At 38.1% G+C, this 13681-nt stretch overlaps 1 protein-coding gene across 2 annotated transcripts in view; it reads right to left on the bottom strand.

The window, feature by feature from the left end:
- Fcho2 (FCH and mu domain containing endocytic adaptor 2) overlaps positions 1-13681 on the bottom strand; it is a 91950-nt gene that overhangs the window by 42805 nt on the left and 35464 nt on the right. For both annotated transcript variants that reach the window (XM_040728878.1, XM_040728877.1), the window contains exons 7-8: positions 9098-9196; positions 7386-7482 (exon numbers count right to left, since the gene is read on the bottom strand). In XM_040728878.1, coding sequence (XP_040584812.1) covers positions 7386-7482; positions 9098-9196 — 196 coding nt within the window. The remainder of the gene's footprint in view (positions 1-7385; positions 7483-9097; positions 9197-13681) is intronic.

Here is a 13681-nt window from a genome sequence, read left to right as displayed (position 1 = left end):
ATAGCCTCCTGTGTGTTTATTTGGGACTGATGTGGCTCTGGAACCAGGCTGGTGGAAAGGCTTCTCATTACAAGTAAGGACTGGAAAAATAGCTCATCAGGTAAAGATGCTTGCCACTAACCCTGACCACCTGTGTTTGGTTCCTGGAACCCACATGATAGAAACGGAGAAAGACAACAGACTTCTATAAGTTTTTCTCTGACCTCCACAAGTATACCATGGGGTGCATGCCCCCCCACACACAACATAAGTGAATGTAAATTAAAAATTAAAAACTGAGACTACTCTACTAATACAATAATTTATCAGAAACTCCTTCTAGGTTATACCACAGAACACACATAGTTTCTACTTTCAAAGACCTTACAGCACAGGTAGTGGAGAAAAAAAAGCAGTAAGAGGCAGGTGCTTAATCCTTGGCTGTGCTAATGGAAAAGGAGAAGAAAACAGTAATCGAGGACATGCTTGGCACCTTGTCTGTTCCATTCTTCAGTCTATCAATTCCTAGAATTATGCTTAGCAAATATTAAGTCTTCAGTTGCATAAATAATTACATCCTCAGTAGGTGGTCACCCTAGGATCAAAAATCCAACCTAATGAATTTACTCAAACTAATTTGAGTAAGATTTTTTAAGAAAAACTACAAAAGGAAAAATAAACTTACTAAATCTTGAATCACCAAAACCTTTTGATGAATGAGGCTGAATATAAAGTATGTGACATATTTAACTAACAGCTCATACTTGCCCTGGAATTAATCCTAAATCTCAAGCCATCAACAGCAAATTTACAACCGTAACATTAAAAACGGCCTTAAGGGGCTGGAGAGAAACTCAGTTCTTTTGAGCACTTAATGTTCTTGCAAAGATCTGGGTTCAGTTCCTACTACTCTCATGGTGGCATACAACCACCTGTTACTCCAATTCCAGCACAACTGACTGCATATAAAATAAATAAATAACTATTAAGGTTTTTCCATATATGAATATTAAGTTTCCATAAAAATATACAATAAAATAAAAAAAATTACTCAAACCTCAGTATGCCATGGCTATCCAAATCAAGTACTATTCTACAAATTCCCAACTAAAGAACACCTGATTCAAATTAGAGCCAAGACAAAACACACAGTACATGCAACCATACTCAAAGTCTAATGAAGGAGTGTGTGCTCACTGGGTAGAGAGAAGAACAGAGAAGTGTCTAACACTCGTTTTCAAGTTTGCTCCTGGGCTTGCCAGATTCCTGGGATGAGGAGCCAGGCAAGGTGGCAGCAAAAGAGCAGCAGGCTCAAGTCCGTGGGTATACAACTATTGTGGGACTTGAGTTCTAGTTCTATCACTTGGTTCCTCGCTAAGTTTGTAACTTCCTGTAAATGTAGGGTAATTCATTTCTATTGCTTATGAGAGGGGAATGCATATGAAATGCCTTTTGTAATATATGAGTTCTCTATATATATATCTATATACACTTTTCTTTTTCTCTTTTGCTAAACCATTTGAAACTACAGATAACAAGGATATCTATTTCAGTAAAGGACCTGTGGCAAAATTTCTTTAGTTAGATGGGTTTTAAACCCCATCTGGACATCAGAAACTCCTAGTACATTCCTCGACCAATGATCTAAGGTTATGGCCACCTGGAGGATTTGTCAAGCCACGTATCTCTAGGCTCCAAGCCCAGAGAATCCTAGTCAAGTCCGGGATGTCATTTAGGAGTCTGAATTTTGATAGTTCAAGAATCTCACTAGAGAAGTACAGTTCCAGAGAACACTGGGGTTGTTATTGCTCAGTAAGTTTAGACAAGGCTTCCCCAGCTATCCTGTTTACAAACTACCTAGGGATCGTATGGAAATACATATTCTGATTTGGTGTGGATTTTGTTTTTCCGTTTGTTTGATTGTTTGGTTTAAAAGACAGGATTTCTCTGTGTAGCCCTGGCTGTCCTGGAACTCACTCTGTAGAGCAGACTGGCCTTGATCTCAGAGATCTGACTACCTCTGTCGTGTAAGATGGGTCTAAAGGTGTATGCCACCACTGCCAGGCCAGTGATTCTGCATTTTAACAAATATCCACCTGACTAGTGTTATAGTTTCTTGACAATCATAAAAGCTAAATGGGCTGAGGAACACTGATTAAAATATAATGATTTAAAAAACAGTCTTCAAACTAGACCAATAAAAACAATTTCTAAGATGACACAACTTGCAATTTAAAAAATATCTTACAGTCTTAATTTGAACATCCTTAATTAATGAAGTTCTGAGTCTTTTTTTGTGTTTCTTTTTCTTATTTTTTTCCTTTCAACTTTGGGTATTTTCTTTGAAGTACCCAAAGACTTAAAATCTTTGTTGTTATTGTTTTGGCTGTTAAAATTACATACTTCCAGGCATGGAGGTACATTCCTTTAAGTCCAGCATTGAGAGGAGAGACAGGCAGATCTTTTAAATTCCAGACTAGCCAGGTCTACATGGGAAATTCCAGGTCAGTCAAAGATAATGTCTCAAAAACAGAACAAACAAAACAAAACACTGCATTTTGTAGGTATAGTGGCACACACTTGTAATCATACCACTTAGGAATGCTGAGGCAAGAGTTATCTGTAACTTGAGGCCAGCCTGGGCTGTATATAGTAAAACCCGCAAAAATTAAGTAACCAATTAAAAGTAAAAGTAACAGAGCTGTGGAGGTACAGGTCTTTAATCCTAACACCCTAGATATACAGGCAAGAAGATCTCTGAGTGGGAGGCCAACTTGATCAGCATGGAAAGCCTCAAGCCAGCCAGGGCTACATAATGAGACCTTGTCTCAAAATGGAATAAACTAAAATTAGAAATAACAATAGCTAGTAAAATAGCTAGGCAGGTAAAGGGACTTACTACGAAGCCTGACAACCTGAGCTAGTCCCCAGGACCACATGACAGAAGCAGAGAATCAACTCCCTCAAGCTGTCCCTAAAAGACGAGTAAAATAATAGGGTAGAAGTGTCCTAGGCTTTGGAGCCATAGGCATAAAAAGTCCAGAAGTATAAAACGGATACTGTCAGGTGGTGGTGGTGCATGCCTTTAGTCCCAGCACTCAGGAAGCAGAGGCAGGCAGATCTTCGGAGTGGCCAGCCTGGTCTACAGAGTGAGTTCTAGAATAGCCAAGGCTACACAGTGAAACTCTGTCTCAACACACACACACACACCCCAAAAAAAAGAGAAAGAAGAGAAAAAAAATCACACACAAAAATTTTTTTCTCTCTTATCCTAAGAGCAAATTTTGTCAGGCGGTGGTGGTGCACTCCTTTAGACCCAGAACTTAAGAGATAAAGGAAGACATATCTAGAGTTAGAAGTGAATTCTACGGAGTGAATTCCAGGACATCTAGGGCTATACAGAGAAACACTATCTCAAAAAACAAAATAACAAAGCAATTTTTAAAATCTGGGTTATAAAAGATATAAATCTAATTGTTTTTCTAGTCTAATTCTCTCGTGGATCTTTTGGTTTTGGTGGTACCTAAAAGCATAAAATAATTCAGTACTAAAAGTGTAAATTTTAGTATAAAGCTTCCTGTTTTTCAATTACAAATACCTATTTGCTCACAGAGTTGTACACTTAGGGTCTGGTTAATCTGGGTAAATTCTATTTATTTGCAAATATTTTACAATAAATTTATAAAATTTAAAAGAAGTCTAGGTAGGGTCATGAACAGTAAGTTCTCTAGGTTTGGTATTTTATCAAATCTTCAAGGGGCTTAGAGAAAAACCAATAGATTGTATTTTTCAACAAGTTTTTGTTTTATATAATTTGCAGTATGTCTAATACAGAAGCTGAAATAATCCAGACAGCTAAACTAACATGTTAATTTCATGTAGGATGTCTGATAAGAGGGAGATCTTCATGGCTATTTGTTTTTACATCACCCTTTATCAAGCTCCTCCCATTTGTATCTTTACTTTCAAAGATCTGTATCTTTGACATTACAGTACTTAGGACTCTTTCTTCAGCTAGAAGCCAAGAGCCTACTTCGCATGTAATGAAAACAAAGATAAATTCTTCAAAAAAAAAAAAAATCTTGGACTGGCGAAATGGTTCAGGACTGGCTGCTCTTCCACGGGTCCTGAGTTCAATTCCCAGCAACCACATGGTGGCTCACAGCCATCCATAAAGAGATTTGCTGCCATCTTCCAGCCTGCAAGCATACATGCAGACAAAACACTGTATACATTATAAATTAATCTTTAAAAAAATCTTTATCTTTAAACATTATATTGTGGCCTATAAACTTTTTATTTTTAAAATTATTTATCCTACTGATTCCTATAACTGGCAGTTACTAATTTTTTTATAAAAGCATACAGTAAAATTAACAGGAAGACTATAAAATAGGAAACAACAAAAATATGGATCTTGCCGGCAGCGGTGGCGCACGCCTTTAATCCCAGCACTCAGGAGGCAGAGGCAGGCGGATCTCTGTGAGTTCGAGGCCAGGCTTGACCAACAGCTTCCAAAATAATACAGAGAAACCCTGTCTCGTAAAAACCAAAAAAAAAAAAAAAAAAAAAAAGGATCTTAAATAGAACATAATGGTGTACCTGTAATCCCAGCACTATGGGAGGTGATACAAAACGACTGAGTTTTGAAACCCTGGGTTACACAGCAAGTTCCAGATCAGCATCAGCTATGTAAATATCTCTTTAGCAAACTAAATATATGAGAACAATTAAGGCTACTAGGATAAAGCCAGAATATATATAGAGTTCTAAATTAGAAACCACCTGTGTCTTCCTGACTCTTTCAGGCTACAGAGTGCTGTAGTATTCAAAGCATCCAGTCATTATGATTCAAATTCCAGAGAAAATAGGCAGTACTAACTACTAATAAAGGAATTTTTATTATTTTCTGAAATAGTAGGGAAACATTTGAACACTCTCAAAATATTTGATTTACACAAGATACCTCAAGAAGATGTGCTATATCTTATAATAGAAAACTAAATAAAGATTATCTATGCCTTCTGGCCTCTATCACAAATACCTCTCACCAGAGAGGTGTTTATGAACTAACTTAATGCATTTAAAAATAATATAGCCTCTGGTTTTCTCACTAAAATCTGTATCCCATAAAACTAAAACTAGCAAAGAAACTCCTCCACCAGGGCGGCCCTTATAAAACAGTAGAAATAACAGGAATCAGCAACCAAAGCCGTCTCATGCACCCTTTCTACTCTACACAGCCATGCCATAAAAACAAACACTTTCCCTAAAGTTACTATACAACACTAAACAAACACATTTTTCCTACTTGGATTCTCAACTGACCCAGTCACCGGTCTGTTGATAACTCCTGCACAGCAATGCAGAGAATGTCTACAACAGGAGCTAAAGAAAGTGAGGCCAAGCAGAGACAAGCAGACAAAAGAAACGGGGGAGGGGAGAGTGAAACAAGTCCCAGTGACATCTGCTTCCTTGAATTCGTTCCTGCCTTTCCATGTTAAATAAGTCAAGGCATGGAATTTTTATTTAAACTTGTTTAAACTGGCTTGTCAACATGTGGAAACAAAGACTCTATTCAACTAAGCCAGAGATGACAATCTCAACATGAGTGCATGCAGCACTGTGACGAGAAGGGTTCTGAGAGCCCCCTTGAAAGAAAAACACTATGATCTAGTGGCAGCATCTTCCACGACACATGTCACACACCTGTCAGTCCTTGACTGAGTCTTTGGAAATGAAATTGGCACACATACAAACCGACAGCAAAGAAGCTCAGGAAGCCCAAGTACAGTGAAAAATTACACTAGGACAGCCAAGTGTCACCAGTAGACTGGTCTATACAGTGAGTTCTAGGACAGTGAGTTCCTGTCTCAAACCCCTACCCCCAAAAATCTATCAAAAATGCCAATCAAAGCTAAGAATGGTGGAGCATGCCAATAATCCTAAAGGTTCCTCTCCAGAGGCTGAGACAGAACAATCTGCATAACATTTTAATGTTCTAATATTCTCTGACCTAATGTCTGAATAACAAAACATTTCAAGCTGATTCTTTGGATTCTTTTGTTTTTACATAATACCCTAGATCACCTGTGACTTAAGGGAAAGTATTGCTTATATGTTAGGTTCAGATTTCAGCTCAAGTATCCTGGCTTCAACTAATTTTTCAGAGCATTTTTTACAAGATTATAGATGTACATATAGTTATAAAAAGTAATACAGGAAGGTCTCTGGTATACACACCTTGCCCAAGTTCTGACAATGATAACATTTAGAAAACTACAGTTTGACATAACCAGAATACAAAGATAAAAATCTCTATTTAGATATCTCAGCATCCTCTTTGTATCTTTAAGTATGTCTATCTTGATTTTTCCCAATTGGCCTTGGGATCAAGAACCTTGGAGTTAAAGCCAGGTGGTGGTGGTGCACGCTTTTAGTCCCAGCATTCTGGAAGTAGAGGCAGGCAGATCCAGCGTGTAGTGTTATTTTGTTTGTAATCTAACAAATAAAACTTGCCTGAAGATCAGAATGCAGAGCTAAGCCACTAGTTAGTCACGCGCACACCTAAGCCACTAGTTAGCCATAGAGGACAGGCAGTGTGATTAAAGGCATGCGCCATCATGGTGTATTCTTAATGATCAGCATAGTTAGCAGTTAATAAAAACCATTCCCTAGAAATGTATGTGAATGAGAAAAGAAAAGCCATTAAATTTTTATTGGTATCAGTGCTGAAGGATCAGTATTTCCTCCCCAGCTTTCTTTATTAAACAGGTCTTCTGGCAGGGCTGTGGTGGTGACGCAAGCCTTTAATCACAGCACTTGGGAGGCAGAGGCAGGCAGATCTCTATGAGTTCAAAGCCAGCCTGAGCAGGACAGGTTCCAAAACTACACAGAGAAACCTTGGCTTAAAAAAAAAAAAAAAAAAAAAAAAAGAACAAAACAAAACAAAAATTACAGGCAGGCTTTCTGTATCTGTAGCTAACTCTCCTTTCAGAAATTCAAACCACAAATAGTTCCATTTAGTAAGTTATATTAACCATTTTAAGTAACTAAATTATTAAATAATAAAGACTCTAACAAAAGCCTTAATTTAGGGGCTAGAGAAATGTCTCAGTAGTTTAGAGTACTTGTTGCTCTTGTAGAGGACCTGCCTTTAATTCCCAGCACCCACGTAGTGGCGTACAATCATCCATAACACCAATTTCAGGGCATTTGACACCCTCTTCTAGCCTCCTCTGGCACTAGGCACGAAACTAGTACACATACAGACATACATTACAATAAACAAATGTGACTTATTTTTAAGATTGACTCCATTTCACAGTTTATATGGTATAAAGTTACAATTAGAAAAGTAACAATAATAAGGCAAATATTTACTTCCTTGCAGTTTCTCATCTTACCAGGTCTTTCTTTCCCTGTGCCTTTTGACTCGGCAAATTTCTGTATCAAACTTTCAATTGTAGTATTAGCCATATTATTTATAAATTCTTCATGAACCTATTAAAAAAGAATAATGATTTTTTTCTTGTTTTTATTATCTAACATTCTTACTTTACAAAGCAATTTACAGCAGATTTTTTTTACACCCCCATGTTGTTTCCTAACTATGTTGGCAGATTTCTAGTGATCAACTTCTGCTTACCTTATCCATTAAAACGTTACCTTGTAGACAACCTACTAGTGTTACTTTTGATTATTTTAGAGACAAAATCCTCCCCCTTCCTTTTTTGACTCGTTTGTAAACCAGGCTGGCCTTGAACTCACAGATCTGCTTGCTTCTACTGGGATTAAAGGTCTGGGCTACCATTGCCTGGCTAATGTTTGTATTTTAAATAGAAAAGGAAGAGACTTTTCCTCTCTCTCCTTATTTCAATACACCCCAGATTACCATTAAACACATTCTGAACACTTCCACATTTAAATTTTCTAATTTCTAGGGCTGAAAAAATGGATCAGAGGTTAAGAGCACATACTGCTCTTCCTGAGGACCTGAGTTCAATTCCCAGCACACACATCAGGTGTGTCTGTAACCCCAGCCCTAGGGGAATCTCACACCTTTGAATGCTGTGGGCACCTGCATTCATGTGCACATACCCCCATATACACATAATTAAAATAAAAAATAAATTTTTTAATTTCTGAAGTTGCTGCTCTAACCTTAAAATGGTAAAACTTGAAAAGAGAAATACTCAGAAGTTGGTAACATCCAATTTTAATGAAGAAGACTGTATAGTTAATTCTTAGAAGCACATAACTATTTAAAATAACCAGTTATTTAATATATACTAACTATATGGTTAATTACATAGTAATACTGGTACGTATAGTTATATAGTAACTATGTAATTATATAGTACTTAGTTACTTTAAAACAACTTAAGTTGGGGTTGGACAGATATTGGCTTAGTGCTCTTCCAGAGGACCCAAGTTCAATCCCCATCACCTACTGAAGAGGCTCACAGACACCAGAAGCTCCACTTCCGGGGAAAGCTGATGCCTCTGACCTCCAAACATCTTCAGTCATATGTGCATACCCACACACAATTTAAAAAAAAAAAACAACAACAAAAATAGCCGGGCGTTGGTGGCGCACGCCTTTAATCCTAGCACTTGGGAGGCAGAGGCAGGCGGATCTCTGTGAGTTCGAGGCCAGCCTGGTCTACAAGAGTTAGTTCCAGGACAGCCTCCAAAGCCACAGAGAAACCCTGTCTCGAAAAAAAAAAAAAAAAAAAAAAACAACAACAACAAAAATAAATCTTAACAAAATTAATAAATTTCTGCCAGGCACTGGTGGTATACCCGTTTAATCCCAGCACTTAGGAGGCAGAAGCAGGCAGATCTCTGTGAGTTTGAGGCCAGCATCATCTACAGAGTGAGTTCTAGGACAGCCAGGGCTACACAGAGAAAACCTGTTTCAATAATAATAATAATAATAATAATAATAATAACAAAATTATCATGCTTGGTGATCAATAAAAAATACAGGTAAATACATCTGAAATAATTCAGTATCATATGTATGATTTCTAAACAATGTGATAAAAGACAATAAAGAGCTATAAGTGAACATAAAAATTTCATACACCACTTCAACATAAAGCAAAAAAATTACCTGGCCTATTTGCAAATGAATTTCCTTTATAGCATTTGACAAGGATCCTATAATTTCCTTTATGTGAATGAGATGAGTTTCTTCAATATCTTGAAATTTCTGGGTTTGAAATATAAAAGTTTTGATTATAAAATATACATATATACATACAAATATATACTCTCGAATTAAGAGAAGTTTTAGAAACTATTTTAATATAGACAACTAAACTAAATAAATTAGCACAATGTTTTAAATGTTTCTAGATAAATGGACATAATAAAATTAACGTTTTGCCGGGCAGTGGTGGCACATGCCTTTTATCCCAGCACTTGGGAGTCAGAGGCAAGTGGATCTCTGAGTTCAAGGCCAGCCTGGTCTACAGAGAAAGTTCCAGGGTAGGATCCAAAGCTACAGAGAAACTCTGTCTCAAAAAATTAAAAAAAAAAAAGAAAAAAAGTTAATGTTTTGCTATCCCATTATCTTAGGCAAATATAAACTTTTTCAGACAGTCTGAAGCTACTATAAGTTAAACTCCACAATCAGGATTTTTAAAAAATTAGAGATCCAGAAGATAAGAGTATTATCTAAAAACTGATGCTTAGTCTTACTATTTGATTGTAAAGTTTACAATCTGGCCAAAGATTCCCAACATGCCTATCTAACTTTTGAAAAGTTAACAGAGTCTGTGACCAAAGAAACTTGGGAAGCCTGAGTGACCTGTGCCAGCAGTTCTCACAGAAGGTAGGAATGTATACATCAGCTGGGGATGTGTCACACCAAAGCATGGGTCTCCAGGATGTCTGGGGAGTGGGACAGGTGGAAATGCTTTTGGGAAGGAAACTTTCCTAGTTATGATAACATTCTTTCCCAGAGAATATCACTGCTAGCTTCTGCTTTGCAAAACTCATTATCTAAAACCCTAAGAACTACGGAAATAATAGAACCTGCTTCACTTTGCTTACCCCAGCATTTTGCAAACTTCAACCTCACAACCTTTGAGTTTCTTCTCCTTCTCTAAAATACAGTTGTCAGCTCTACTGTGTATATTTTGTTTGGTCAAATTATATCAACTCTAAAGAATGGGCCTAAAATTCCAATTATTTTTCTCTGGCTAAGCACATACAGCTTTTGCAGAGGGCCCAAGCTCAGTTCCCAGCACCCAAGTCAGATGGTTTATAACAGCCTGTAACTCCAGCTTCAGAGGATCTGAGACCCTCTATGGATACACAGACATACAGAAAAATAAAATCTTTAGAGAAGAGAGACTTAGTGGGAGAATGACTCTTCTAAGTTCATAATAGAAGAAATGGCCCAGGAAAGATGGCTCAGCACTGGTTCAGAGCGCTCTCTAGCTGCTCTTGCAGAGGACCTACATGGTGCTTCACAACATCTCTAACTCCAGGAAATCTGTTCCTCCTTTTGACCTCTGCAGGTACCACATACAACAACACAGTACACATACACACATACAGGCAAACTCACATAAAATCAACATGCCTAATAAAAAAATTTTAAATACTCTTCAGCGTAAATGTCAAAAATTTATTAACAAAATATTTTCCCCAAAACAAACAGAATATAGTAAAGCTGACTTGTATAATTAATTTCATACGGATGACTCCCTACTTCCAAGGAAAATGTGTCTTCATTCCCTTTTAGTAGCTTTACCAAACAAGGTATATTCTGAACTACTTAGAAGTATCTTTTACATTTTGTGTGTGTGAGTGTTTTGCCTTCATATGTATCTGTACACCACGTGCCTGCTGTGCCTGAAGAGGCCGGAAAATGATGTTGGATCCCCTAGAGCCGAAGTTACAGACAGTTGTGAGTTGCCATGGGGGTGGCTACTGAGACTTGAACAGCCAGTGCTCTTAACTACCAAAACCATCTCTCCTGGCCCCTACTCAGAAGTATCTTGAAGCATGAATCTACATATAATTCAATGTATAATTCAGATACAAGTCTGAGATTGTGGGATTTTTTTTTAATATAGAAAAAGCACATGGGGGGTATAGCTCAGTGGTAGAACATTTGACTACAGAAAAAGCATACTGCTAACTAATGTTATTACTCAAAATTAGTGACTGCTACTTACTCAGAGTAATTCAACAGTAGGATATGAATACTGTTTTATGTGTTGAAAGGTAAATTAAGGCATTATGTGCACAAGTGTTTGTGAGCATGTTCATATGTTGACCCAGAGACAGATATTGGGGTTCAAGCTGAAGATCAGATAAGCAAAGCAGCCAGTCACTAAAGAGTTCTCACCTCTACCAATGCTCAGTGCAAAGGGGAATCCACCAAACCTCAAACTGCTCCCGACTGCACTGCTGCTCAGACTCAATGAGACTGCCATGAGTATTATCTCCTCCCACCTTATATTCCTCTCCCTGCCCAGCCATATCACTCCTGTCTCCACCTCCCTAGTGCTGGGATTAAAGGGGTGAGCTCTGTTTCTCTTTTAGACTGATTCACTCTCATGTAGCCTAGGGTGGTCTTGAACTCACAGAGATCTGCCTCTGTCTCCTGAGTGCTGGGATTAAAGGTGTGTACCACACCACCTTGCCTCTATGGCTGTGGCTAGCTTTGCACTCTGATCTCCAGCAAATGTTAATATATAGTAAACAAAATATCATCACACAGAGTGTGTACAGCCAGAGAACAACCTCAGGTGTTAGTCCTCACCTTTAACCTTGAGTAAAACTCTCTTATTACCCATGCCCTGTGAATTTCCAAGGCTCTGTCTCTACCACCTTGCCATGGGAGCAGCAGGATTACAGAAACACAGAGTGTGGCTTCATGTGGGTTCTGGGGACCTGAGCTCCAAGTCCTCTCACTCCTGAGAGTCAAGCACTCATCAGTAAGATATCTCCCCAGCCCAGTGAATGAACTTTCTTGAACTAATTAGATACACTTTCCCCCGTTACAATGTCCACATTTACTATTACATTTAAAAAGCATAATCTCATTAGCCACCAAAGATACCCAAAAGCAAGCACTCTAACCCTTATGTAACTCCTTACCCTGCACATGTTGCTCAGAATTCATTTCCATGGAGAGCAATCATAAAAGCTACACATGTTAATGAGGTACTATGTAATATTCTGGTACATGTATATACTTCATAATGTTTAAATCAGGATAAACATACCTCCTCAGACATTTATGGATTCTTTATGGTAAAAACTTTAACACAACAGACTTCTTACCCCTATCTAACTCTAACATAGCACTCGCTACTCAACTTCTTTCCCCATCTCCAGGGCTTTGACAGCTACCATTCCACTCTCACAGAAGTTACAATTTCAACCATTCTTACTCTACCCAAATGAGAAAACAAAAATCACACGCACTGTGAGTAAGTACTAACCATACAGCTTACACTTGTCACTTCACCTTCAGGGGATCTAAATCCCTCTTCTGGCTTCTTCCAGATACCTACCTACCTACCCACCCACCTATCTACCCACCCACCCACCCACCCACCCCCCCACCCACCCCCACACACACAGATTTCTTTAGGAAAGAAAAGAAACCGTAGGAATCAGTTTTAGTGGTATGTGGCAGCTTACAGCTACTATTATAGCTGGAAGGCTAAAACTCTGAGTCCAGTCTGTGCTACCCATGGAAATCATGTTTGAAAACAGAACAGGACTTGGACAGATAGCTCAGCAGTTAAAAAGCAAGTATTGCTCCTGCAGAGGACCCGATGGCTTACAACTGCCTCTAACTCCAGCTTCAGGAGATCCAATGCCTTCTTCTGGCCTCTGTGGGCACACATTACAAACATAATTTTAAAATAATAAATCTTTTTTTAAAGATTTACTTATTTAGTATGTACACGGTGTTCTGTCTACATATATCCCTGCAGGCCAGAAGAGGGCACCAGATCTCATTCAGATGGTTGTGAGCCACCATGTAGTTGTTGGGAATTGAACTTAGGACCTCTGGAAAAAAACTAGTGCTCTTAATCTCTGAGCCATGTCTCTAGCTCTAAAATAATAAATCTTCAACAACAACACAAAACCAATACTAGGCACCAGTGCACATCACATGAGCTATCAGAAAGAGAAAGACACAGAAAAACATTAAGAGGAAATATACACACTAGCAAGGATTATTTAAATCAGGATAAAGATATCTCTCTCTTCACAAGTAGTGTGGTTCACATCTGTTCAAGGAAATTAAAATTAATCTGCAAATGACAGAGTAAAAAATTAAAATGCTATTTTGAAGAAAATTCAATGAGAAAGAAGAAAAAAATAATGAAATGGAAAGATGAATGCTGGAAAATACTTTCCCTCCCCTATCTGGTTTTTTTGAGATATGGTTTCTGTGTAGCCCTGGCTGTCCTGGAACCCAAACTATAGACCAGGCTGGCCCTGAACTCACAATAGATCAGCCTGCCTCTGCCTCTCAAGGACTGGGATTAAAGGTGTGCCACAACCTTTCTGATAAATAATACTTTAAAAATAGTATTAAAAATATATGCAAAGCTGGGTGTGTTGGCATACACTATTAATCCTAGCACTTGAGGATCAGAGGCAGGTGGATTTCTGTGAGCTCAATGCCAGCCTGGTCTATATTGTGAGTTCCAAGTGA

Source organism: Mesocricetus auratus, unplaced genomic scaffold, assembly GCF_017639785.1.
Source record: "Mesocricetus auratus isolate SY011 unplaced genomic scaffold, BCM_Maur_2.0 Super-Scaffold_100020, whole genome shotgun sequence".
Lineage (NCBI taxonomy): Eukaryota > Metazoa > Chordata > Mammalia > Rodentia > Cricetidae > Mesocricetus > Mesocricetus auratus.
Note: the sequence above shows the minus strand (reverse complement) of the source record. Positions and strands in the feature narration are given on the sequence as shown.